General features: G+C 41.8%; 1 protein-coding gene across 2 annotated transcripts; it reads left to right on the top strand.

The window, feature by feature from the left end:
* Positions 1–11,842: 11,842 nt before the first annotated feature.
* mapk6 (mitogen-activated protein kinase 6) lies at positions 11,843–27,165 on the top strand. 2 transcript variants are annotated; one of them, XM_082527151.1, is made up of 8 exons: positions 11,843–12,035; positions 15,754–16,669; positions 16,795–17,112; positions 23,032–23,176; positions 23,550–23,714; positions 23,851–24,046; positions 24,224–24,341; positions 24,711–27,165. In XM_082527151.1, the coding sequence occupies exons 2-8, from the start codon at positions 16,433–16,435 to the stop codon at positions 25,806–25,808; spliced, it is 2,277 nt and encodes a 758-aa protein (XP_082383277.1). In that variant the 5' UTR covers positions 11,843–12,035; positions 15,754–16,432; the 3' UTR covers positions 25,809–27,165. The 2 variants fall into 2 exon arrangements, with proteins under 2 accessions (XP_082383277.1, XP_082383276.1); XM_082527150.1 differs by lacking the exon at positions 11,843–12,035 and adding an exon at positions 14,850–14,983.
* The last annotated feature ends 205 nt before the right edge of the window (positions 27,166–27,370 follow it).

Here is a 27,370-nt window from a genome sequence, read left to right as displayed (position 1 = left end):
GTGTACCAAAGTATTCTGGAGTTGAAGGTGAAGCCATCTGTCTGACAGCTAAAGCTTTGCTCATGCAACAGGACAATGGTCCCAAGAAAAACAGCAAATCTACACCAGAATGACTGAAAAATAAAAGAGTCAAGGTGCTACAGCAGCCTAGTCCAGACCTCGACCTACTTGAAATACTCTGGCAGGACTGTGCATAAGCGAATGCCTGAAAACCTCAATGAACTGAAGCAACGCAGTAAAGAGGAGTTGTCCAAAATTCCTCCTCAATGTGAAAGATGAACAAAGTAATGCAGTAGATGTTTACTCCAAGCCCATCAGCAGATCATACATTTAAGCGGATAAAATAGAAAAGACTTAAAGCTAATGAAAGAATGCATGGCTTGCCCACCAGGGAGAACGAGAGGAAAATTAAGAGAGAGAGAGCTTAGGTATGTTATGGAAGAGAGTGGAGGAAGGGAGAAAGGTGCTGAGGTCAGGTGTGGGCAGAGAGCTCGCCCAGTCTCCCTAGCCTGCAGTATTTCAGAGCCCGCTGCGACTCACTGCACAGTACATTCTGCCCCTGACCTTCAGTTATCTAACCACCCTGACAGCACCAAGCCAAGCCAAGCAAACTCTCTGTCTTTCTCTCTTCCCTCTTGACTCATCCGTTGTCTACCCTCTATCTTACCGCCATGATTTTGATAAGCTAAAGCATGCAGAGTGGGATGACAGATGCCTAATGTACCATCTCTACATTTGCACACACTAGTTGATTGGTTACCTTAGTCTAGTATAATCTGAATTGCCTAGAAACCAGTTTGATTTTACTTTTAAGTTTGGAAGAACAAAAGTTTTGATGAAACTTTTTTTCCTGCAGCTGAACCACCCACAGCTTTTCATAACTGTCATAGTAACAGATATTTAGGAGTCCCTGAAGAGATCTGAAATACTTACTTTGTCACACACTGCGTCATGCATTCGATAGCTTTAAATTAATGTCACAATAACGCGATGTCCTCAATCCTGTGACACAACGCTGTAGCTTTAAAGCATCAGAGAAAACGATGTCAGCAGCACGCAGCACCAAGGGTAATATTTAGATTCCACTTTGGACACTTTAATATAAATGTCTGCTTTGATTGGTTGGTGACTGATGGTCTGGTCTTTGTTATCTTTATCGTTACTGGACTGCTGTTATGAAATCACCCCACAGTGAACTTCAGAGAGAAGTAAGATGAGCAATGAGCTTGCTTCTGCTGAGTGAGACTTTTTGTCTGTCCAAAACAGCCTCCCCGATAGAGCGGGAATTATTAAATCAGGTTGCGATTCCAGGTATCACTCTTAGGACCTGACCTCTGTCAGCCGTCAGAACGCTCTAACCTCTCCGTTCCTCCGTGTCATTCCCTCATTTTTATCATCCAGGATTTTCAGGAACTTCTTAGAAAACACTCTCACCCTCGTAACCCGTATCAGACTCTCCCAGCCTTTGTTTGAGTGGGTAAATAAACTGGCAGGAAGAGCAGAGATCACATGTGTGCCAAATAGATGCATCCACTTGTCCATCCGCCCTTTTTTCCATGACTGCAAATCATTATCACCATGGATACTTCCACAAATAGAGCATCAGTTGAATAAGAGCACCCAGTGCATTACGGAGAAGCCAAACACACACACACACACACACACACACACACACACACACACACACACAAAACAGCACATGTATGACTTTAGAAAATGCTGAGTTACAGTTATTTCCCAACCCTTATCCTTTTATCCAAAACAAAAAACCTTAAATGTTTATTTACATCAAGGTGGCTTGTTTGTAGTTCATATAAGGAGGGCACACTTTTGTCTGTTTTAATACCTGGACTACACATATTTATCATACCTTCCGTTAGGAGACAATGATCTATCCTGCTGGGTAGCCCCTTTTAAGGGCCCCTTTACATATTCAGTCTGACCTACTTTTATTCCCCTCAGCTGTGACACAGCGGATAAGTGTGGACACAAGTACATAGCTGGGTCGCTGAAGTGGACAAACTGGGTTAAAATTGAGGTGGAAAAAAGAAAAGAACTTCAAAAGATAATTGGACCAATAACATCAGGATGGTGTTTGTTGGAGTAATGCACTGTCATTCTAGTAATACAGAATGAAATGAGACTGTTTCCCTTGTTTGAGTACTGCAGTCAATTTGAAAGCAAATGAATCTAATGGTCCTGGAGTCCTTCATTTTGCACTTTCACCTGTTAATCTTAATTGTTTCCATGAAGATAGCAACAGGTCTAAAGATCCTAATCAGTGTCGATGCCAGTTTGTTCCGTAACAGCAGGAGGCTGACCTGCAAATGGCTGCAGGGAGCGCAGCCTGTGGTAAAGCTTTAATCAGTTAAGAGGATTGATCTGTGAGGTTACATACCTTTGTGAAGGGATTTTCTCTTTCACCATCATATTAGTGCTCTCGGGTCATTACAACAGGACTCACACATACATACAAGTTCATGAAATCTACATTTTAGCATCATGTTAAAAAGATAGATTTTTGTAGAAGAAACATCTCAAATAGTTTCATGAAATCTGGACATGTGGATTTTTGCTGGTTTGCACAACAGCAACAAAACGGCACAATATCTTCATTAACATGTTAATAGAATTTTAAAAAGAAGCACTGATTATAGTGTATGCCATTTATGGGACATGAAAGGGGACTGGCTGAGTGACTAACAAATGCAAGCAAGCTCTGGTCTCTGTCTTACTTGAGGAATCCTCGAGGCAAGCCTGAAGCGGAAGAGCAGCACGTTTTGCAGAGGGCTCAGTTTCCACTATTACTTTTTGCTTAACTTGATGTTCACATTTATGTAACAAGCACTTGAAAGCAACACAGAAGCCTTGTTTTCTATTTATAACTGTTAGTGTCATTGTCAGTGTGAACCAGGACCAGGATGTGCTGGTCGTTGAACTGTGCAGAAAGCGTAACCTTTCACGTTCTTAAAAAAACCTTTTTCTTTGCCTTTTTCGTTCATGATTATTTAAACAACCACAAATGCTGCAGGTCGCCACCCGTGTGACCTCTTATGGACTCTTACAATGTGTTGCAAATGGGAAATTGTTAAAAATAGCTATACTGTATACTGTTTGTGGTTGCAATTCTTAGAAAAGATATGGCAGCCACACCTTTTATTTCATTGTCTACAATAGACAAACAATTTATTTAATTTTTTTCCTTCAGTCCTAAAATGATTTTTTTTCTTTGTCGTGTTTGCTCACTAAAAGTGCCAGTACTACCCAGCAACTCCTGTGTCAGCACTTCTTTCTCTTGGCTGGTTACCAGATTAATCAGACAGACCACATTCTTGCCAGCAATGACATGTCTCCTTGGCTAAAAACCCTGTTCCCCCCCGTGTGTTCCTGTTTTATTGTGAAGGTCTGCGTCTTATGTGAGTGTTTTCAGTTTGCCTCCCTGGTCTCGTCATGTTAATCACTCCCAGCTGTGTCTCCCACCTGTGTGTAATCTCCCTGTGTTCTCTGAGTGTATTTAAGTTGTATTTTCTGTCTTGGTAATCGCTGGTTCGTCTGTGTTGTTTCCCCTCGGTCTCCCTGCGTCTCCCCGTATGTATTTCTCCGGACCTCCCTGCATCCTCATTCTGGTTTGTCTTATTAGTTTACCCAGTTTAGGTTTCCGGTTTCATGTTTTGTCGCCACCGCTGTTTGTACTCACACCCCTGTAAATAAACACTCATCTGCACCAGAGCTGCCGCATTTTGGGTCCTATTTCATATTCCACACGGCTTGCCCCGGCAAACCGTGACAAAAAGATGATTCAAGCAGGGTGCCAATGCAAATATATGACTTACCACGTAAGAACAGCAATGACTGTAAAGTGGAATTCATGGTAGTGAATTTGTGTGCATTTCTGTGGGTATTTGGCTACACAAAATGAAGGATTATGGGGAAATGCATAGCCTGATGAATGTGAATTCTGAAAGTTGAATGCTGATTGGTTAAAAAATGAACTGGAACACTGACTAACACAAAAAAAGCATCAAAGACAAAAAAGCAGGAAATGAAATGCTGTCCTGCCTGTTCTGAAAGTGCTTTTTTAACTTCTTTAACAGGATATGAGTTTAATATAAGTTTGTGTGGGGATGTATAGTGTATAGTGCTTTCTCTGTAAAGGTCAGTGTGTAGGTATAATACACTTTGCATTAGACATGATGGTGAGGACTTAGATGTTGTTGGTAAAGTAGACTGCTTACAGCTTTTAGCTCTGTTTCCAGCTAAATCGACAAACTGGACATTCTGTAAGAACGAGGATGCTTGTCTACAAGCAAAGAGCAGCGCACAGACATGGTGTGCTCACATCAGTCTCTGTTGTCTCTCATCATTCGCTCCCTCAGGCCCTCATTAGTACTCCTGAGGATATGTTTGCTTAACACTCTGGTAAATGGTCTCGTTACACTGCGTAATCTGCTGGTGTTATTGTTAAATAACAGATGCAGCCAAAATTCCACTTGTACCTCATGTATGTTCAAGTATTGTGGACGTGTTGGGCTAAAGAAATGTGTTGTAATGGTCTTCCTATTCATTTAAAATATTTTCTTTGCTTTTGCTTTATGCAAACAGTTTCCTGCAAAATATGTTAATTAACATGACGTTTTGTTAGAGCAGACATGAAAAAGATGCTCAAAGATGGTGAAAAAAGGGCCAGTTCCTCATTTCTTTTCTGTGCATAGTAATGAAGTCTGTCTCTAGGTCACAGACTCTCACACTCTCCTCCCACACAAGCATTATAGCAAGGTAATAGTTGTTTGCAAGAGCAGAGAAGCAGAGCTGTGCTAAAGAAGTCTCAGGCCTTCACATAAACCTAAAGACAGGCTGTCATTGGCCTTTTGATGAAAGACTGAATCTCAACGCATCACCCGAAGCAATTTGCATGTGTACCTCAAAGTGTAGAAAGTGATGATCGTTCCCTTCTTGGATTTCTCGTCTGTGTCTGTTTCAGCTTTCTACACAAAACGCTGCTGCCACCTTACATCACATACTTTTGTTGCCTTCCTCTCCTCTGCACAGCCTACAGAATTCAGCTGCTCATGCATGATTAAGGCCAGTTATGCAATGAAACAAAGATGGATGGATTTCGTGCACTTGGTTGGGGTTTCTACCTTTCTGTGTGGAGTTTGCATGTTGTCCTTGTGCCTGAGTGGGTTTTCTTTAGATTTCAGCTTCCCACACATTAAACGCATCCATGTTAGCTAACTTGCAATTATCAATTACAATCTAAAATTGATCTAAAATTGCTTAGCAGTGGCCATGTGCTTCTCTGTGCTATAAAGAAATGTGCAGGACGTGCCCCACTATGCCCAATGTCAGAAGGGATATCCTCTGACCCCCAACTGGATTAAAAAAAACAACAAAAAAAACCCAAAATCATTGTACTGATGGCAAAAAAAATAAAATATTGGATTTGGATTACTTAATAAAATCCTATCCTAGAACAAATGTGATGTTACCTCTGTCTGATAACTAAAGTTTACATAACAGTACTTCCCACCAGAAAATACAATGATGTTGCCCGGGTTGCCTTTTTCATTGCTATCATTACTATCATTTTTATACAACAATTGTTATTATTGTTATTTTACACAGATTATACCAACAAGATTTAAATGTTAACAAGGAGCATTTTGAGAGCACAAACCTGCTCACTGTCTGGGCAGTGTTTACTTTTAAGCCAATAGTATTGTAATTTTTATGTATTCATTTTGCTTTCTTTATTGTTTTTAAAGCAGTTTGCCATGTAGGAGTAAGTGATGAATAATTACTGATTTGTAGGTAACTGGATATAACTATCTTGGTCTTATTCTATAGTATTATCCTACAGCAGGTTTCTAACTAACCAGGTAGCTTGTATTATCCTGACAATACTTTCTTTAAAAATATAACACATAAACTCCTTGCTGGAGGTAATTAGTAGCTTTAATAGCTTTCTATTCGTTTACTAATTTATTTAACCCTTGGGGAGAACCAGACTAGCTGTGTTCCTCTGCATCTCTGCTTAGCTAAGCTATCAAACTGCTGGCATGAGCCTCACACTATAACCACAATGATTTGAGTGATACTGATCTTCTTATCTAACGCTAGAAAAAATATTTTTTTAAAAAGACTTGATGCCCTTGGAAAGGCAGGATTTCCTTATTTATTAATTTTTTTCTATAAAACCACCTGAGCTTCTTTGCAGGTACGCAAAACCTCACAATTTAAATGTGGACAAATAGAGAGAAAGTATTTATAATGTGTCTGCATTGCCTGAGGGTCTGTGGATGGATTTACCACGGATGATGGAATCAGTCCTCACTTGCCACTTCAGCATTTGATTTGTCTGTGGCACTTGATTTATCCACACAGTCACCCATTCATTAGCAGCTATATATAGAACACATCCAGGCATGCATGACTGCATACCGCACATTCACATAGCAAAAGCCTCTCTATTGATCTGTCCGTCATTACCGGGGCATTTACGTCAGTGGAGGTTCGCTCATTTCAACAGAAAGAGAAATGGTTCTGGTGAATAGAGGGGAGCACTGCAGGGTAGGCAGGGCACTCGCTGTCGTCTGGCATTATGTAACTACTGGACTATCCTATAGCCCATCTAACCCAAATCTACTGCAAACTCATATGAGCTTTTAAATGGATTTTTGGGTGAAGTCTGCACTGCCTGATGGCCTCATGTAATCCTCCCTGATAAGAATAAGGCAGACAAGGGTCCAACAGAAGAACCCTAATCCTTTTTCACTTGTATTTCTTTAATTATGCAATATATTCCTCAGCAGTGCAGAGGAACAGAGATGAACTGAACTGCAATGACCTATCCACTGAAAAACCTTGCACCAAGCTTTCAGCCCACACTAGGGTGTACTGTGGAGCATGTAGTGCAGCTAAGAAAATATATACGCATGTAAAGCACACTCTCAAGGCTCTAAATTACCCAATGAGCACACACCTCAGTTGGTCCAAGAGCTGTGGCATTCCATGGTACAGGATTACATGTTATTGCAAAACAAACCCGAGTTCAGTGTCCTCTGATAGAGAGGGATGAAGTGCAATCGACCTGAAACAACAGCAAGGTGTTTTTCCACCTTCCGGTCACATCGTGCCATAGTAGAGCAAGTTAATAATTGATGATTTACACAGGCCAATCAATCAGATGTCACAGACGTGCCTGTTGTGGCTAACCCTTACCCTTTCAAGCCTGTGTTTACGGTCACTGGAGAACAAGCTCATATTGACTTTCAAACCCCAGCATATCCTTGGAGGATTTGTCTCAGACAAGGACCCCTAAGCATTTTCTTGCAGCACTGGGCCTGTGATGTCATCCCAGCGATGCGATTGGCCAATCCCAGCAGAGGAATGTGAAACCCTTTTATCCAATAATTTGTATTCGAAGGTGGGATGATGCCAGTGACAGCCTAGCTAGGTGAGGCCAAGATTGGCCAGACGGGCTTCCCATTAACCCTGCCCCCCCCCCAATGCTACATCGATCCGCAGATCCGCAGTGACAGACACACAGAGCCAAAGCAGGGGGGCTCAGAAAGCAGGGCGGTAAGAGCAGCTGCAGCGTTATTCACTGACAGCGAGGTGTGATTATATGCTAGTAATCTCAACGCTTTGGTTGGCTTCATAGCCCAGTATTGCTTCTCAACAACACACCAGCCACTCTGCCATGCCCCTGAATTTTGAGATATTATAAGAGAGGGTTTAGTTGATGGGAAAGCTGAAGTGAGATTCAGGCTCATCTGGGATCAGTCTTTAAAGAATGCTGGTGTGACAGAGGAAGCCAATTAATCCCATGCCCATCGCTGCTGTGACCCCGATGTGTGATAAGAAGCTTGATGCTGCGGCTGCCGAGGATTTGAGAGAGCTGCTAAAGTCAGACAATGGAAATGTGTGTGTGATGGAAAGTCAGAGAGGAAAGATGAGGATGATCTTATGTAATTATTCAAAATTAAGTCTTCTAACTGCACCATAACCCCTTTGGGCATAAATAAGCATAAACACATTTTAGATAAGATAAGACAAGACAAGACAAGACAAGACAAGACAAGACAAGACAAGATAAGATAGACGAGTTTAGAAAATCATCTGATTCAGCTTGTAAACGTGAAAAAATCACACTGAAGGAGATGAATGCAGAAGTTCGAGACAGGAGAGAGTTACTGATGGCACAGGATGTCCTTGGTCTTATTTTAAACCCAAATATTATGAGTAATAAGACCTTGTAGACAGTAAAAAGACAGTGACGGGACAAAGGTGTGTGGTTGTATCATTATCACACATCGAGATGTCTGATATTAAACGCAGCTTTTTCATTTGCAGGTGTGTCATACTTCATATGGTTATCATAGTCCAGCTCTCCCTCAGTCTTCTGTGGACAGCATGCTCTTATCTCGGCTTTATGATCTCCTTCAGGATTTGTTCTGGCACTGCTGTGGCGTAAAACATGGTCAGCATCTGACTTTGACCTTGTTTGCTAATCTTTACGCTTTTATTGCCATGAAAAGAAAAAAAAACAAACTTTCCACTCAAGTGTCATCAAACATTTAGCAACTTACCTTGAAATGAACCTCGTCTCAGGTTTATGGTGTACTCAGAATCCCGGCTCATTTAGAGGAATTATTTTAATCTATTAATAATCAACATGCTCTTGCTCAATACAGCGGTTACTCTTTTATTTGCTTTTGATTACTATTATGCAATAATATCCTGCCATACGGCTTCAGATGTTTGGACAGTGACTTTTAATAATCTGTCTCACCTGAACCTGTTGAATACATTCAAACACATAAGCAGTGAATGCTTTCTGCATTAGTGCTGTTAAGAAACTTCCAGATTCCAGGGCCTCTGATCCTCTTACATCACCGCCAAACACCCAGTTTTATCTCTGACCCCATAACAAACAAATCCAATCACATCAAGCACACAGAACACACAATACGCACAGTGTACCTGCCAGATCACTTAATCATTTCACTTCAGAGTATCCCAAGAATGTACTATTTGTCATTTCTCTGGCGGGCGAGGAGCAGACAAAACAGGTTATATCACATCAGAGAACGGACGGCTCATACCCCCAGCAATCCTGCGTGTGAGGATTCTCCACTCACAGATGGTGAGAGAAAAAGAAAAGGAAAGGCAGATGGTCTTTTCCTCTCCTCGCATTTCATCGCACTTTTTGCTTCCAAAAATACAGCACTGAAAAGATGCTGATAAAAAAAACAAAACGATTACACATTTATGATCTGCAGACACGCAGTTCTAGTTTCTGACTTATTTAAAATCTATCTTTTGTGGAAAGCAGAGATTTCATTCTGACACACTTTTTGGTCATGCGGTTGATACGATGAATGAAATTTGTGTTAATTTAAAAATCACTAGAGATATCATTCTGCAATCTTTTAATTTCAAAGCTGATTTGATACTGAAGACACGCTTCACATGGTGTGGTCTCATCTTAGAATTGAACCACGAAATAAAAAGAACAGCCTGATTTTCATGCTAGTGGTGGTGGCACTATTGTGTCTTGCGTAATCGTACTGTCACATCCCACTAACAATCTCCGGCTGGAGTAAATCGTTTGAACAGCTGGATGAGAACTCATCTGTCCTTGACATGAACTTAAGTGTCGTTAAATATGCTCCTTTAATCCAGACTGAAGACAGACCGACAGTTCACAAACACTTGGATTTTCTAGCGTCAGTGGATTATTATTTTTATTGTTCAGTTTTATATAAACATACTTTTTTTATTGTGCCCTCATGTGGTTTTAAGTTGAAGTTTTTTCCTTTTAAATTCAAAAAAGTGCATTTGTTGACTTGTTCTGTGTTGTTTTGTTTTTTTTACAGCACCCCAAAACTACCTGTATGCATGAAATGTGCTTTTTCAATACAGCTGGCTGCTTTACCTTTGAGCAGCAGTGCAGCAGTGAAGTTCAGTTCAATTTAAACACAACAAGCTTTGGAAATAAAGTGATCATACACGAAAGGGAAAAAAAAAGGTTTTAAAACACAGAACTACCTGTTCTGTCAAGATATGCAAGTCATGCCATTGCATAAACACATTTGCCCCTTGCACTGGAGACACAATGACAAACACTTCACAGCCTCTTTCACAACACTGTGAAATACCAGACTATCGCAGCGTTAGACAGTGTATGGATTATATAGCTGCTGTACACGTCCTGTGGTCATATGGTCATTTACAAGGGTGCGGGAGTTGAAACTCCTTTGTGAGCCGTTCTGCACCTTAGTTTGAGCTCCGGTGAGGCAGACTGTTATATAACAGAGGACACTGTAGTGAAAAGCATCAGAGATTAGTGCTGGTCAGTCTACCAAGAGCAGGACTTATTGCTTCTGTAAGCTGCGCTATGTAACGGTTTTTCACTGCACTCAGGCAGGGTAATCAGTGATTAATTAATCAACGCTGTTTATCAAGTGAGCGCAGCATTGCTCGCGCAGGCAATGCTCATGGCAGCGCACAAGTTTGCAGCATAAGCACTACACTCCATTGATTAATTCCTCGCAAACAAGTGACGATTTAGAAAGCAAAATATAGGCAAACAACCCCTAACCCACAGCTTGACCTCATGCTCTCACATGCATATTTTGATAACATACAGCTGGTCCAGACTCTGCAACGGTCTGGTTTGGATATCAAACAAATGTGCATGCACGTATTTCCTTACAGTCCAAACATACCAGCCTGTCAAGACACCAGGACGTGCTGCACGACAAGTAGACAGGACAGAGGAAGGAGCACCGCCAAAAAGTAGCAGACCTGGGGAGATGCTGTGATTAGGCAGAGAACAGACACAGGTTTCAGGGAAGGCAAAACCAGATTTGTGGGGCAAGAGAAAAACTGGAAATGATTTTTCCTGTAGAATCAGCAGAGACTGATGTCTGGCATTTGTAAATTCACAAGTTCACGAACACCCTTACTGAAACAGACAATGAAAGAGAGCAATAAACCCAGAGGACATCCAAGGATGCACCACATGCCCACACATAAAAGGGTCTCTTTGTGCAGATGTATCTAGTCTGGTTGTCTGCAAACAATGACTTGATAGTCAAGGTTTGAAATGTGTGACCAAAAACTGTTTTCTCCCATTTAACCCTAGAACACTATCGCTATAAATAGTAACACGATCACTAATGCCGGGTGATTTTTACCCGATATAATATAACCAATGAAAAGTAATCAAATATATCAAAATATGACAACACATGACAAATTAGATTGGTCTTCTTTTACTTTCAACTGTGCCATGTCTAACAAAATGAAAAATAAAACTCCTAAAACAAAATAATGACTCTGGAAAGCTGGTCTTTGGCCCACCCATTCCTGGGACATTTGAGACTTCCCTGGTGATGGCACAGGCTCCTCGACACGCAAACAGCTGCAGGAGAGAGAAATCATGTAAATGTATTTTCTCGGGTGTAAATCACCCAGCGATAGTGTTCTAGGGTTAAGCAAATTGATTTTTTTTTTTTTTTTTTTAAAAAGACAAATAACTCCTGAGTGTCTTGCCTAGAAGCAACAGTTTATTTCAGGACAGGCTACAGATAATTAACTCTTTTTCTTTTTACAAAATACAAGTGAGCAGGTCTGAAAATAACAGGGATTTTTTTTAAGAATGAGAAAAGAGTAAGAAAAGTGGCAGAGAGAGAGAGACAGAGAAAGGTGGATTCGGTGTGTCTGACACACTGCTCTGTCTAAGGCCAAGCCATACACAGTGCAGTCTCCTCCCCTCTCCGGCTTGGCCTATATTAACTTTCCATGGAGCTCCACCTCACAACCAGAGGCACATGGAGTAGGATAACACACCGCCAAGGCTCTGAGAATACATTCACACACATATAAACGGACGGTGGAGTGCACTGGGTCTTTCAAGCTTTCTGCCTTTCGGACTAGGAGTGACGGACATAAAACATACTCTTCTGAATGGACTATTGACTCAGGCACCATGTTGCTCCATTCGTCACTGGAGAATTTCAGCCATGGTAAGAGATCAGAAGATTTTTTCTTTCATAAAGGAATGAGCAAGCTTGAGAGTGACAAGAGCTGAGGACATTTTAGTTTTTGTGCAGACTTTGTATAAATGAAGAACAGGTTCAACATAATAAAACAGGGGATGCATGCAGGAGGATAGCAATGTCCAGAAATGGAGCTGAGATAAACTCAGATACTCTTTAAAGGTGAAAGTGTGTGTTTTAGTAAGAGACTCTTACCACTGTTGCAAGCAGGTTGACAGCATGTGCACACACTCATTTTCCATACATGAGACACTCTGTGCGCAGCAAACAACACTGATGGACTGCAATAGTGCTGTGTTTGTGTTGGGCCAATGATTAAAAGACTGGCAGAAACAGAAGTAAATTAAAAACATCTCAGTCTGACGTTTCGGTGTAAGACTTGGAGAAACAGTTCTCTTATATCTCAAGATAAAAGAGAGGAAGCCCGGAGCACAGAGTGTAATGACCCTGCAGAGATATATCATTAATAACTGAAATGTAAGTAACAGAAGTCCGGATCTTCTGTCTCCAACGTGATCAAAACGTGAGGGCAGGGTCTCATGAAAGACACAATATGTGACTTTATCTTCTGACCTCCATTCTTGGCTCTATACAACAGAGAAAAGAGCACTCGTGGGGGTGAGGGACAACATATCGCACACAATCAGTGAGTTAAGTGCAAAAGGACTAGATGTCAGTAAAGAGAAGTTCTCTCTTTCTGATTTCTACCTGATCAGCTCAAAGGAAGTGACTTGGAGCAAAGACAGTGAAGCTGCTACCTGAACATTTGCATCACTTTTTACAAGCACACTCAATGCAATTTCTAAAGGCAGTTTCATTCATCTTTTCTAGAAAAGCCGCTTATAAATAATAGATTTACCAAACCAACAAATAATAAATAAATAAATACACCTCAGCTAGGTCTTTATGCTTTTAAAATATAGCTGATAAAAGTACGTAATTACATAGCTCTACGTCTTTGGGAGCATTAATGGACGGGGTAACATATAGCCCAATCGTAATCTGATGTTCAGAGCAGCGGTGAACTATATCATGTCTTTTCCCAACATTTCTCTCTCTCAGTCGCATCACGTTCCGGCAGCATGTAGTTTCTCTCTCCATCGCAGAGCCCACCCCGGCCCGTAAGAGCCAGCCGCATTGTCGGACACATGGGCACTCACATGGTCTGCATGCGGATGCTGATGTAGACTTCTGCGGCTATGATGCTCCTTCCTGCACACCCACCCGTTCCCTCTCCATCCCTCCATTCACAGCATCCACAGAGAGGGAGGACCGGGCGCTCCGCGGGACCATCCGTAGAATGAGGGAATCAAATCAGTGCCGTATTTGATTTCTTCACTTCTTTTCCTCGGGATGTGTAATCCTCGCGGAGATCTGATGTGACGTGATGTCGGGCCGCTAAAAGAGAAACACCCTGTCGGTGCCAAAGGGAGTAAATCCGCATGGCGCATGTGAGTGACCTGTCCGGATTTTTTTTTTTAAGTCACTGACAAGACCACTACTGCGCGTCACTAAAAATAAATAAATAAAATGAAACAAAAAGCTAGAAAACAGCTTCGTTTTGCAAAGAAAAGACAAATAATACCATTCGTACTATTGATGCTGCCTTGAGTAAAATTTAACAATGGTTGGAAAATAGAGGGATGACGCTTTCTCAACAGAAATTCTGAGAGGCAATAAATAGGCAATGATTCTCTATTTGGAGGACAACTCAAATTTTAAATGTAAAATACTAAAGAGCAAAGTGTAAGCAAATGATGCACTGAGGTGTTTCAACTAAAATGAACAGCTGTATCTGCTCTGCAGGTTATAATGCAGTATTTCCACCCCCCAGATTTCCAGATAGGAGATCAAATAGGCTGGGTAAAGAATGTTCTTCCTGGTCCATTATCTTGTGGCATCCTCATTTTACGTTGCATAATAGAGCAAGTGACAAAAAAACAAAACAAAACAAAAAACTCTTTCTAGAGGTTTGTTACTTCTGGGGGTTGGTCTATTATAAAATGGCCTGCAGTTACGGCTGGTTGAACTTTGCATGTATCAAGAGGTGATAATGAGGTAAGTGATGGTGAGGTTGCCTGTGGTACAGTGCTGCTATCACTTGGACTATAAACACAAACACTGAGTTGGAATGAACTCCAACTTCAAATGTTTTGAATGATTCCTGCTGTATTCAAGTACTGCTCGAAGCATACAGCTCCACCTATAAATATAGATACAGATATATCTGACTGTCAAAGTTCTGGGCTGGAAACAATAGATTATTTTTTGTGTTTTTATTTTTATTTCTTTTTAACCAATTCAATCACCAGTTGCTGACATTTCAGCTGCTTACCAACTTAATTGTTCATTACACTGCTAAAATATCAATACATGTATTATGAGTAATATGACACAGTTGTGTTTCTGTGATAATAAAAATGATCAGAAACATGAGGTGATTAATTCATGATTTTTAGAAATAATGCAAATGATCTAAGTTAAACTTCATTATTTATGAAGCAGTGCCAACTCACTGCATGTTCTTGTCTGAATAATGAACCCAGTGAACCCAGAGTGGGGTTAGGGTATTAGAACTAGAGATAATTACAGTACTCTATCAATGTAATAGTGGGTTGATAATAATTTTAAAAATAAATCAGGAATATTTATTTGTAAATAACTGCTAGTATGCAACTAAAAGCTGGGGAAAACAACAAATAAGTAAAAATAAATTGTTTGTTGAAGACTCGTAGTCGTAGTAGACATCTTTCCGACAGTCAGTGAAGGTGGCCTTGTGACGTCGCTGCTGCCTTTCTCTACCTAGCCTAAATGGCGATTGCAACAGATCCGCATAGCACCGGGAGCGGATCGCAGTCAAACCTCGTCTGGGTTTGATTAAAACTATAGCCCGCCTAATGCAACAAACAAGGACCGTGAGTAACATGTTATATATAGATTCTGATTATTATGTACATGTTATGTTGGATTCGCTGTTATTCGAGCCGTTTAATCGACGTCGGCTTTGTGCTGCTTAGCGCTAGGAAAGCTGTACCACGTAGTCAGAAGCCTCCGCCAACAACGACCCCTTTGTTCGCGCTGTCGGCACATTTCTCGCTGGCTTGATGTTTTTTTTAAGTATATAAAATGAGTGATGTAGTGAGATATGTTTTCCACATATAATTTAGCTCATGTTAACGTCAAAGGGTGGTCGTGGTTATGTTCTAAATTAGATCAACGGCGGTCTCTCGCTTGCTTGCCGTTACTCTGCCATTCTTCGCTTTTTTTTTTTCTCCCCAGCGAGCTAGTCAACAGAGACCGGGCGAGGGCCAAAAGTAGGCGCTGTGAACACGGTTATTCGTCTTTAATGTGTAGTATTCGTGTACTCTCGTGGATACTGATCTTCGTGAAGCTTCTAAATGTTATCTCTTTAATTTTAACGATACCTAGAAAACCGGACTAGCAGGCGCGTCACTGGAGCGGGGGAGGGGTTAGCTTCTCGTAATGTCACCGCGTTCAAAAGCCGGCCGAGCGAGGCAGCTTGTTGCTTAATGGAAATCCCTAACACATGTCAGCCTTACAGAGTGAGACATCTTCATAGAAGACGGAAACAATGTGTCAAATGATGGGCTCAAACCCAGTTTGCTCTGGCACAATACATGTGTTCTCACACTTATTTTTTGTTTTGTTTTTCTTTGTCTTTCAGGTTATATCCAAGTAAAATGGAGGATAGTTTTGATTGCGACTGTGGCGAGCTAGAGCCACCTGATCATTGAGGCTGAGGAATTACTTTAGAGACTTAAAGGCCAGACTCATTTCAATTTTTATAGACGACGTGAATTGACAGGAAAACTACACAGACAGATCTATACATATATTTACAAAGGAAAAAAAGAAAGAAAGAAAGAAAGAAAAGAATTAGCAGTGCGTTTACTCACATGAAGCTGCTCAGGACCAGTCATACACTGAATGTATTTGCACTGTGAGGATGCAATTACGTGCTTTTATAGTTTAAGATCGTGCCAGTGCGCTTTAATTTGCCTCAAAGACCATTCCATTTGCCGTCTGCAAACACTAGTTTACTTAGAGCTGTTCATTTAAATATATCCACACATTCAGGATTGGAGGATGAATTCAACTTTAAAATTTTCTCTCCTTACTCAAAATGGAAGGAAACTTTGACTACACATTAAAACCTTGCATCTGACAGTGACAGCTAGAGGGGGTGACTTGGTAGTCGTCTGTACAGGGGTCAGCGGAACCTCTGAAGCAAGGGGGGGCGGGGATTCCTCTGTTAAGTGCGAAAATTGGGCTTGAAACGGGCCAGAGGATTAACATTAGAGATAGCAGAAGCTTGGTGTAGAAGTCCACAAAAACAAAAAGTCATGGCAGAGAAGTTTGAGTCATTGATGAACATCCACGGCTTTGACCTGGGTTCTCGCTACATGGACTTGAAGCCTCTGGGCTATGGAGGGAATGGCCTCGTGTTCTCAGCAGTTGACACTGACTGTGACAAGCGTGTAGCCGTGAAGAAAATTATCTTGACTGACCCCCAGAGCGTCAAGCACGCCCTCCGGGAAATCAAGATTATCAGACGCCTCGACCATGACAACATTGTCAAGGTATGTTGGGAGGTTCAAAGTTTAAAAAAAAGAAAAGAAAACGTTGCTATCTTTTTTTTATCTGGCTGTGACAGAAAATGAAAAGACTTCATGATCAACACATACCCTCCTTTTTATGGAACTAGGTGTTTGAGACGTTGGGCCCCAGCGGTCGCAGGCTAACAGAGGATGTGGTGTCTCTTACGGAGGTCAACTCGGTCTACATTGTGCAAGAGTACATGGAGACTGATTTGTGTCAGCTACTGGAGAGGGGCCTTCTCTCAGAGGATCACGCCCGGCTCTTCATGTACCAGCTCCTCAGGGGCCTTAAATACATCCACTCTGCCAATGTGCTGCACCGTGACCTCAAGCCTGCCAACCTGTTTGTCAACACGGAGGACCTGGTACTTAAAATCGGGGACTTTGGACTGGCACGCATTATGGACCCTCACTACTCTCACAAGGTAAGACCAATTGCAGAGTTTTGCTGGTCTGCTGTGGTTTATGATGGGTGGTTATAATGCAGCACAGGCTACAGCGCAAAGCAGAACAAATATAGCAGCGCTGGTGAACTCTTTGCCCATATACGAGTGCTCTGCTGCTCTGACACGAGATGTTTATTGCCCAGTAATGTGGTACTCCCCAGGGTGACGCAGTTTTTTGAGCAGGAAGTGAGCTAGAAAGGATGTGGTTCCTTGAGGTAAGGCCTCGCCTTCCCTTCTCATAAGTGAGGGTTGAAAACAAAGCCGTGGGAAACATTTTTTTTCCATTATGTAAAAGTATAGACGATAAGAATTGGAGATTAGTTTGTGATAATGTGGCTTAATTAAGACGTGCTACAATAGGATCTCCAGTGGAGGGTGTGTGTGAGTGTGTGGGGGGGGGGGTGTAATGTTTTCACAATGACACAAAACCGGAAGAGTTCAACGTTGCGCCTCCATCAGCTTTTAGAGAAAACTGACGAAGGCTTGAGGCTGCAAAAATTTGTTGTGGACATCCTGCTCTTAAAAAATAAAAATTGAGGATTTGTTACATCTGAAAGGAGGATGCTTTGCATGAGTTCTCTTTGCATGAGGTCATTGCTCCAATAAGCAAATTCTCATGCATGAGACTTTTAGAAGTGAAGACATTTGTGTCCCTTGCTGTTTTCTTTGTTCATGGCTTTTCACTGGTTTCTGAAAGATGCTTACTGTAAACACGTGCTTAGAAAGCCAAATGCTGGCACGCCATCTGTTGAATGCACACATTTTAATGCTTTCTATAAAACCACCTTTGTTCTGTGAAGCAATGTAATTGTAGCATTAAAGAAGCTGTTTCTGTCTTCAGTGTGAGAAGAGTATAGATCAGCCTGTGTAATTGCAGCCACGTGGGAGGCCTGTGTAGCTCTTGTGTGTTGCTGTCACCTTTATAAAGGGATGAGGAAATTCCAGTTGATGGCCATATGGTGGTGTAATGTGAGGAAATCTAGGTTGGGAAGCCTGTCCCTCCCTCTGTGTCTCTGCCCGGATCTTCTTGAGGCGCTAAGGTGGTCAGATGCTTGCATGTGTCTCGGATTAGTCACAGAAGGGAAATGGGGCTCAAGTGATGGGTGATCTCACTGGATGGTACTGTCTCATTCATATCCATTACTCATCCAGGCTCCTGCCACACAATGCATCCCTCGAAATAGACTTACGCACCCTTGTTTACCATAACTGGCTTAATTGCCAGTTAAATACGAAAACTGCGTTTTGGTCATGTAGTCACATTTTCAGCTCTGACTGTTTTCATATGAGTCATGTCTTTTGAGACAGTATGTCACTGCGCACTAGGAAGAGTAAGGTAATAGTTGCTGGGAAGGAATGAGAGCTTCACAGTTTAGTGTCTGTAGCAGGCCAGATGCTTTAGAGAAGTTTTTATTTTTTCCCTCCTTAAGCTGCTTGCCTGGGGTCAGAGCTCAAAGATGTACTGCAGCAGATTACTGCTGTTTTGCTCAAAGATGGAAACGCCATAGTCAGATTGACTAACTGGTTTTCCATGAAGCTCTCCTTACTGTGTTTTTGTTTGTTTTGTTTTTGTTTTGGGTTTTTTCATTGTTTTTGTGATAATAGCTGTACCAAGGGGCAAAGTTAAGCTAGTATCTTTACCAACCACCTTTTTATGGCTCCTAGACTCATTTAAAGTGAGTGTCTAAGAACAAATGAGGCGTGTTTAAAAATGAACTTGGCACCCCCAGATAACACACCAGTGGCACAGCGTGAAGGTGTTAAAAAAACAGTTGGTTTTACTGTTGACCACATGCCACATTCACTGGGGGGCAAATGCTCTTTCACGACCACCCTCTACTTAGAGCATAGGGTCCGAGACGCAGTGCTGGAGTGCAATGTATTTGAATAACATCATTTCTAAAAAAAAAAAACAGCTCTATTTTTCAAGTGAACTTCAGTTTCTAGTTTAGCTTCGGTAATGTGATCTTGGATTCATGCATCAGTGGTGCATTCACCAGGCGTTTGTTTAATCCTTTCCTCCCACGCTTTTTCTTTCTTATAATGCCTTGGCTAAAAGACATCAACAGCTCATGGTTCCCTTTAGGCTTTTAATAATCCTGCATAGCTTTGTTTTAAGCACAACTACCTGTTTCTGTGGGGAAACAGTTTCTGTCTCTGTGAGCTTTGAGGTCTCGCCTAATAGTGGCTCATACTCAAGAATGACAAAAATTCACGTGTACTCATCCAACTTTTCCAACCCCAGTTCCCCTCCTTTTCCCAGCCAGCCCTTTGTCTCATTGTGGGAGCCTTGCTCAGAGCCTTATTTGAAGCTGATCTAAAGCCTGCGTTCGCTTTCAGTCTTGTCCCAAACTTTAGCTAGAGACTAAGCTGAACCAAAAGTCAGTCAAAGAAGCTTTTAACAGTTTTAAACAAGAATTGCTGAGGCTTTAACAATTTTTACTGTGTGTCTAAGTTAAGCAGTTTGAGTGTGTCAAAAATACATTCTCTAGAAGTGACATCCAGTCTAGTCTTCGCTATTCTTGTGATTTATCACTGAGAGATCGTTTGGCTTGGCAAACCATTTAAAGGTTTGTCTTTTTATGACGCCTAGAAAAAAGTGGCAAACTTGTCAGACATTCGCATAATTTTGTGCTGTGGAAACAGTTGTTTGCATGTTGCCTGTCAGACTATTGAATATTGAAAAAGTGTGATCTTGTGCTTGCCTGTGGTTTGGTATAATTTTCAGTAATTTGAGATGCTATAGAGGTGATAGCCGTGACGTTGTTAGGAATGTTATAAAAGACCTTCACAAGGTTTGTTTCTGCCACACATTCATCAAAGTGAACAATTCTAAGCCACAGCTGCAATAAAAAGCATACTTGACCCAGTTATTTAGCTACCACTGGGCCTGTCTGGTGCCAGACTTTACAAGATTCAGAATAAATGCAGCAAAGTTGACTTCAGGCTCAATGAGTTTTAGAGAGCTGGTTTTGATTATTCCACCCTGTACTTTCTTGATTTTAAACAGTAGTTTAATCTTGTTCTGCAGCAAGCAGATGTATCACAAATTATTCAGAGAAGCCAAAGATCCAGATGGAAATGTTTTTTTTTTTTCTTATTTATTAGGCGCACATCCTCCTCATTTAGTACTTGACAGTTGAACTCGGAAGTGAATCTGTATTGGCAACAAAATTGATTACTTATTTTTCGGTCAACAGCTTTATCCTGGATTGGGAGGTGGGGGAGGATCTTTCTGATTCTCCAGAAGCCACCTTTACTGACATCTGGTTAAACCTGCTTGAGGTTGCTCTGACTAACCACAGCCTGTCACATGGAGAGGCCTAGTTGTGAATCATTAAATGTCAGCCTGAGCTGTTGTAGATCCAGTAGTGAAGTTATTCACCAGCTGCTGCTGGAGGTACTGACATTGTTAATGCTTTAAAGCTTTATGGTGAATGGTCCGCTTGAAAATCTGTAAAAGAATTGAGCTGGAAGGTTCACCTAATGCACTTTATGCATTTAGCTGGTAGGCAAACTTTAATCTGTTCCTTTTAGTTCAGAGTCCATTACGCATTGTCCTTACTCTCTGCAATGACTCTTTCAAGCTAACCTAATTTACATTCTCTGTTAAGCTGGTTGTGTGTGTTTCTCCCCCGTAAACACAATCTCACAGGTCGGCTTTACCAGCTGCTTCTCAGAATGGGTTCTGGTCCCAGTCACTAGGTATGACCTGTCTATGTGCCAGACTATCTCTTAATTCCCCCCACCTCTTTACAATCTTTATAGGTCCCATCAAAACAAGGGCTTGCAGGCACTTAAGGATAGGATGACATCAAGTATTTGTGGCTAAATTTGGGCAGAAATGGGAGCCTCCCACAGTGGTGAGCAGTCCATTTTGGTCCCACAAACTACCACTCCATGTGGGGGGGAAAAAAGAGCGCAGCAAGGGTGTTGTTTTACCACTCCCCCTCCCCCCATTGAGTGTGTAGACACACATACAGAGGTCAGCTTCCTTTATGCTTGGTGCCCTCCTGGCCTTGTGACTAGTCAGGCACTGTTTGAGTGCAGGTTAGTGGCAGTGGGGTATTATCCTGCTCAGACTGCTGACATGGCCTGCTCTCCCCTCTTTTCATTGGTCTCTTCTTTTTTGGGCGGGGGGTCTTTGTATGCTGTGTGGTGTACGTGACCAGCACAGAGTACGGCTGTTAAGGAGATGGCACAGGGCTCTGAATGTTTAGCACAGACTTGCAGGATAGTGTCACATCTCCTGTTACCTGTATTGTGTGGCAAACGTGGAGGTACATGAAACAAGGGTAATCATAGCTTTAGAGCTGGGCGATATGAGATTTTTTCATATCACGATATGTTTTTTTTTTTCATTTCAGGCGATAACGATATCTATCACGATATAAGCCAAATAACTATATTTGTAAGATTTAAATGTGCCGTTGCTCACAAGTAAAATGTGAAATAATCAGCAGCTTGTTTTTATTTAAATATTTATTTCCCATAATAAGTTCAACAGGGTAGATGTACTTAAGGAACATGAGACTTTTTCAGATAAATAAAGGCAAATATTGCAAACTACAAAAGGCAGCCGCTAAAGCGTTTAAGTTTCAAAATAGAACAAACAAAACAGACTAAATTGTCAATTCCACTTAGAAACAAAATATTAATTCTAAAAATAAATCTTAGTTTGTTTTACAGAAGAACAGACAAAACTGACTAACTTTTGTCAATATCAAATAAACTGAGAACTAAAAGGAAATTCTCAATCTCTCCTTGTTGTATAGCTGAGCTTTTCAAACAGTGTTAACAGTTACTTTAGTCTGACAAAAGCCGAATGACGAATTAGCGCTTCCAGTCAGAGACTCAGGCTACGTCCACGCGTACACGGGTATTTTTGAAAACTGAGATTTTCCGTTTTTGTTTTAAAAAATAATCCCGTCCACACATAAAGGCAGAAATGAAGGAAAACGCTGCTATGAACATGCCAAAGCAGCAGGTGGCGCTAGATTCCTAACCGTGCCGAAATGTTGGCCAATCAGAAGTCTAGAAGCCTCGGTGGGAAAAAGTAAACAAAGCTGGGGCATAGAAGCAGAACCGAGTCGTATGTGTGGACGGACAGTAACTGTGTGTATATGTAAGCATTTAAACACTGCAGAGAGTACAATTAACAGTAACAGTATTGTAGAAATTCATTTCACCGAAACAATAACGTGGCACACAGTGTGACGCATGCACCAGTTTATTGTATTTCCAGACTTGCTTTCGGCACAATTTACAGTGCACGCTACTCTGTTTTTTGTCAGACTTGAAATAGCCGAAATACCTTCACACTACGGAACTTCTATGGCTCTTCCGTTTGACAATCTCTCCGGCATTGGAACCATCATCTGTTTTCTCTTCGGTCACGCTCGGTTGATTTTTCTAGTCGGCACACTCATTTCCTCCATTACGCGCTGGCTCCATTACCCGCTGGCTGCTTCCCAAACAAACACACGTGCGGCTTGGCACTTGTGCTGTACGTAACAAGTCACGCGACGTGACGCTGCGGCTGTGATTGGTTCGGCTCTGCGCTACTTAATTTGGATTGGCTGACCTTTTATTTATTTATTTATTTTTGAGGACAAGAGCGGCGAGGTCTATCGCGATAGCTTAATTTCTCTATCGAGTAAAAGTTATATCGCGATACATGTCGTTATCGTTCTATCGCCCAGCTCTACATAGCTTTTATTGTGAATCACTGCAGACTTATGAGCATCTTACCTCTGAATGAAAACAAACTGAAAGTAACTTGTCACTCATAAAAAAATAATAATAACAATAATAATAATGATAATGCTGCACTATTTCCAGTACTGTAATGTATTTTTTAGAGGGTTACAATTAATGTCTGGTTTCCCACCACGACAGGGCCATCTCTCTGAAGGTCTTGTCACAAAGTGGTACAGATCTCCTCGCCTGCTGCTCTCTCCTAACAACTACACCAAAGCCATCGACATGTGGGCTGCTGGCTGCATCTTTGCTGAGATGCTCACAGGGAAAACCCTGTTTGCAGGTAAATGTTGACTCAGTTTGTTATGTCAGACTCACTCCTCACACCTTGTGTAAAATCAGTCTTTAAGGTGGCTCAAGTGACAGAGTTAAATGTCAAGTATAGGTGTGATGACACATATGCTAATTTTGTTTGTTAAACACATGGTAAACCAGACAGTCTGGTTTGACTTTGCGTATTCGGCCGGTGCAGGGAGAGACTGTTCTTGTTAAAACAGCCTTGAGCTGACCACAAGGCAAATGAAATCTCAATTCCCATGATCTGAAGCAGATCATGGGAATCGAGGCTGCCTCACTCAAACTCCCTCAGTCATGCAGAAGTTGAGTCATGGGTTCTCTTCTAAAAAACTCCATAATATTTCTGTTTGCTGTTTCAGGAGCTCACGAACTGGAACAGATGCAGCTGATCCTGGAGTCAATCCCTGTACTACGAGACGAAGACCGCCAGGAGCTCCATAGCGTAATTCCCGTCTTTATCCGCAATGACATGACCAAGCCTCACACACCATTGGCCAAACTGCTGCCTGATGTCAGTCCGCAGGGTAAGTACCACTTTAATTAATCAGAAGTACTTGGAGCCTTATGAAGTGCTTGTGAACCCAGGGTCATGGTCGTGTACTTCATAGATCACATCTCGTATTTCCAGCTTGATAATCTCATTGTCCTTCTCCTTTACAGCCCTTGATTTCCTGGAGAAGATCCTGACCTTTAACCCCATGGATCGTCTGACTGCGGAAGAGGCCCTGGCACACCCCTATATGGCTGACTACTCCTTCCCCCTGGATGAGCCTGTGTCTCTGCACCCCTTTCACATTGAGGATGAGGTAGATGATATCCTGCTCATGGACCAGAGCCACAGCCACACTTGTGACAGGTGTGCCTTCTCACTTATTTCCCTCTCACATATTCTCTTGGGATTAACTTCAGCGGAATTTGTTTTGCTGTGCTTGCTGCAAGTGAGCAGCTCTCACTGTTTGACTAGAGTTTATTTGCAAACTTAGTCTGTATATGACTGTTGCTAATGAAGTCTTTCTATTTCTTTATCCATTAGGTATCATGAGAGCCAGTTCTCAGAAGCTGACTGGCACTTGCACAGCACCCATGACCCAGACGAAGTTCAGGTTGACCCAAGGGCACTCTCCGATGTAACGGACGAAGAGGTCGTCCAGGTGAGTTATTTTTGACAAACGCTTCAAACCTACTATCAAAACTATTTTCACTGCTTTTTCAGAACCTTAAGGGTGATTAATTCTGGGCAAGGAAGCAAGTATTGGATTGATCTTAAAGCGGTATACATCAATAAAAGCCTTAAGGCCGGGTTCCCATTCATAGATTGAGCTTTATTGCTAACATAAATAAACATTATTTCAGAGGCGGCCTTCCTTGAATTTTACATGTATTTTTGTTTGGATAGGCTTAATCCATGTCTGAAAAAAGCTAGGTGCAAGAGAGCTCATTCCTTACTAATATAAATTGGATTTAAATCAGTACTGACTTAAATGATCAGATTCTGAAAGGTAGCTGTTGTCTTTTTCTAGGTGGATCCTCGTAAATATGCTGATGGAGATCGAGAGAAGTTCCTGGACGAGCCGTCCTTCGACTACTCAACCCCATTCCCACTAGAGAGATCTTGGCAGGATGACCACCACGAGAACAAATACTGTGACTTGCAGTGTAGCCACACCTGTAACTACAAGGCTGTGTCGCCCTCCTACCTGGACAACCTCATCTGGAGAGACAGTGAAGTCAACCACTACTACGAACCCAAGCTTATCATCGACCTCTCCAACTGGAAGGAGCAGCAGAGCAAGGAGAAGGCAGACCGCAAGTCCAAGAGCAAATGCGAGAAGAACGGGCTGGTAAAGGCTCAGATCGCATTAAAGGAGGCAGAGAAGAGCCCTGTAGAGAAGGACAAAGTGCAAGAGAAACACCAGACGGAAAAGCCTCAGAGCCAGCAGAACCAAGGCTTTGACTTTGACTCCTTCATTGCCAGCACCATCAAGCTGAGCCTGCAGCCGGAGCCCTGTCAGGAGGTGACCCTGCTCAACGATGTGGGGCTCCTGAATGAGGTGGGCCTCCTGAACGAGCTCAACTTTTCTGTCTCCCAGCTCGAGGCTCCTCGCTCAACCTCTATGTCCAAGTCCATAAGTCAGGAGAAGGAGGAGAAGTGCCTGGTAAATCTCGCCCAGCTAGGTGGCGGAGGGCTGGGAGTGGTCGGCGGGGACTGCGTCTGGCCTGCTCGCCCCTGGGAGAGCTCTGGGGACACTGTCGGAGAGAATGGCATTTTGATAGACGAAGCGTGCTGGGACATTGGCAAAGAGGACCACCTCCAGAAGGAAAGCCCTTACACCAGCTACCTGGACCACCTGTTCAGCAGGAGGGAAGAAGTAGTCTCCGAGACTGCCAGCCCGCAGATTGGGTCCCCGGTGGTGAGAGAGCTAGACGAGAGCTTCCTTGACAGAAGCACGGAGATTGTGCTCAATATGCAGCTGGACTCTCTGGCCCTTCCTGGCTTTGACAGCACTGATGAACTGCCTCTAAAATCCATCCAGGCGTCCCTCACCCCCTGCGCTGTCAAATGCTCCCCACAAATTGCCCACAAAACGTACAGCAGCATCTTCAAACATCTTAATTAAGGAAATGTATATCTTCCTCACAGTGCAAAATCTAGGCAGTTTTGTTTTTATGTTGCTTTTTTTTTTTTTAAATAATATGGTATACTGTACTTGAATCATTTCATACCTTTTTTTTGTTATTATTATGTTTGTTTGTTTGTTTGTTTGTTTTTTTAAAGAGTCGAAAAGGGTGATTTTATTTAAAGAGTTTTGATCATCACTCTGAGCCTTGATCACCAGGCCTTCATGGGTTAATGTCTACACCCTCATTGCTATACTGGCATGTCAGTCGCACATTTAAGTACTGTAGATGAAAGAGGAGCGGGAAAGAAGTATCTAGAGGAGGGAGGATGAGGTAGAGAGGATTTAAGAGATGAAGTTTGGCCGTTCTGGGTGTGACATAAAGAAGGAAGGTAGACGCTAACATTGCTGTGGGGTTTTAAAGTGCTCTCAAACAGCCTTTCCTGGGGTGGGGTGTCTTGTTCGTCATGTTTTTTTTTGTTTTTCCTTCTTTTTAAAATATTCTTTGACCTTCTGACATTTTTTTTTTCCCTGAAGAAAGCTTCCTTGAAAACCCTTTCATACTGTAAATCTGACACATGATGCCAGCAGCAACCATTATCGTAGGCGTTAATGTAAATGTGTTATCTACCTCAAGGTAACAGCCGCGAGAGACACTCGAAGCCGCACTAGTGCTTTACACACATGACCATCCTCATACCATGAAATGAAGTGGTCGCGTAGATGAAATCTGTCTCACTTTAGCAATTAACATAGTGAGGTGTTTCAGTAATCATTTATTTATTTCTAGCAAAATGTGCGCTATTTATTTTATCAAAATGTGTTATTTCAATGTGATTATTGAAGATTTGAGGAGTTGGGCAGACTTCCATTTTCATTTTTGGCACTATACGGGCGTGCAAGTGTTCTTTTGTTTTAAGGTAGGATGCATATTCATGTGTTATGTTGAAGTCGAGGCTTTCCATTTTCCATCAATACTGTTCTAATGGATATCTTTTTTTTTTCTTTTTTTTAAAAAATGGGTGCGTTTTGTCTTTAGTGGAGAAAAAAATTATTTTATGGTTTAAAGAAGCGCCTAAAAGTCTTAATTTTTTTTTTATCCAAATGTAAAAAAATAAAATAAAATTAAAGTTGCGTGCATGGAGGCAGGAGAAAGGTACAGTTAATGGTGAGTATAATGTACGTCAGTTTTAATTGTACTTTTTTGTTTTTTGTTTGTTAAATTTCTATGTACTTTTTCCAGGCAAGCATGATGAAATTAGGTTAAGGTGTAGCATGTAGAACACTTACGGACTTTTTTTGTAATCATTGGTTCCCCTGTTCTACAAAATATCTCAATAAAAATTATTGGCAGAGAGTTTAGCCTCCTCTTCCTTGTTCTTGATCGGGGATTGGCCCCGTCATAAACCTGGTCCTTGGAGAAGACGTGCCGCCAAATCTACGTGCCACTTTTAAAGTCCAAGTAAGCAGACTGGATTTCACTGGAAGTGCTGGGGACACGGGATTTGAATCACCAGCTAAATGTAGCTCTGGTTGAGACCACCATATTTCAAAGCTGCCAA

Source organism: Aulonocara stuartgranti (assembly GCF_965226115.1).
Source record: "Aulonocara stuartgranti genome assembly, chromosome: 1".
Taxonomy (NCBI): Eukaryota; Metazoa; Chordata; class Actinopteri; order Cichliformes; family Cichlidae; genus Aulonocara; species Aulonocara stuartgranti.
Note: the sequence above shows the minus strand (reverse complement) of the source record. Positions and strands in the feature narration are given on the sequence as shown.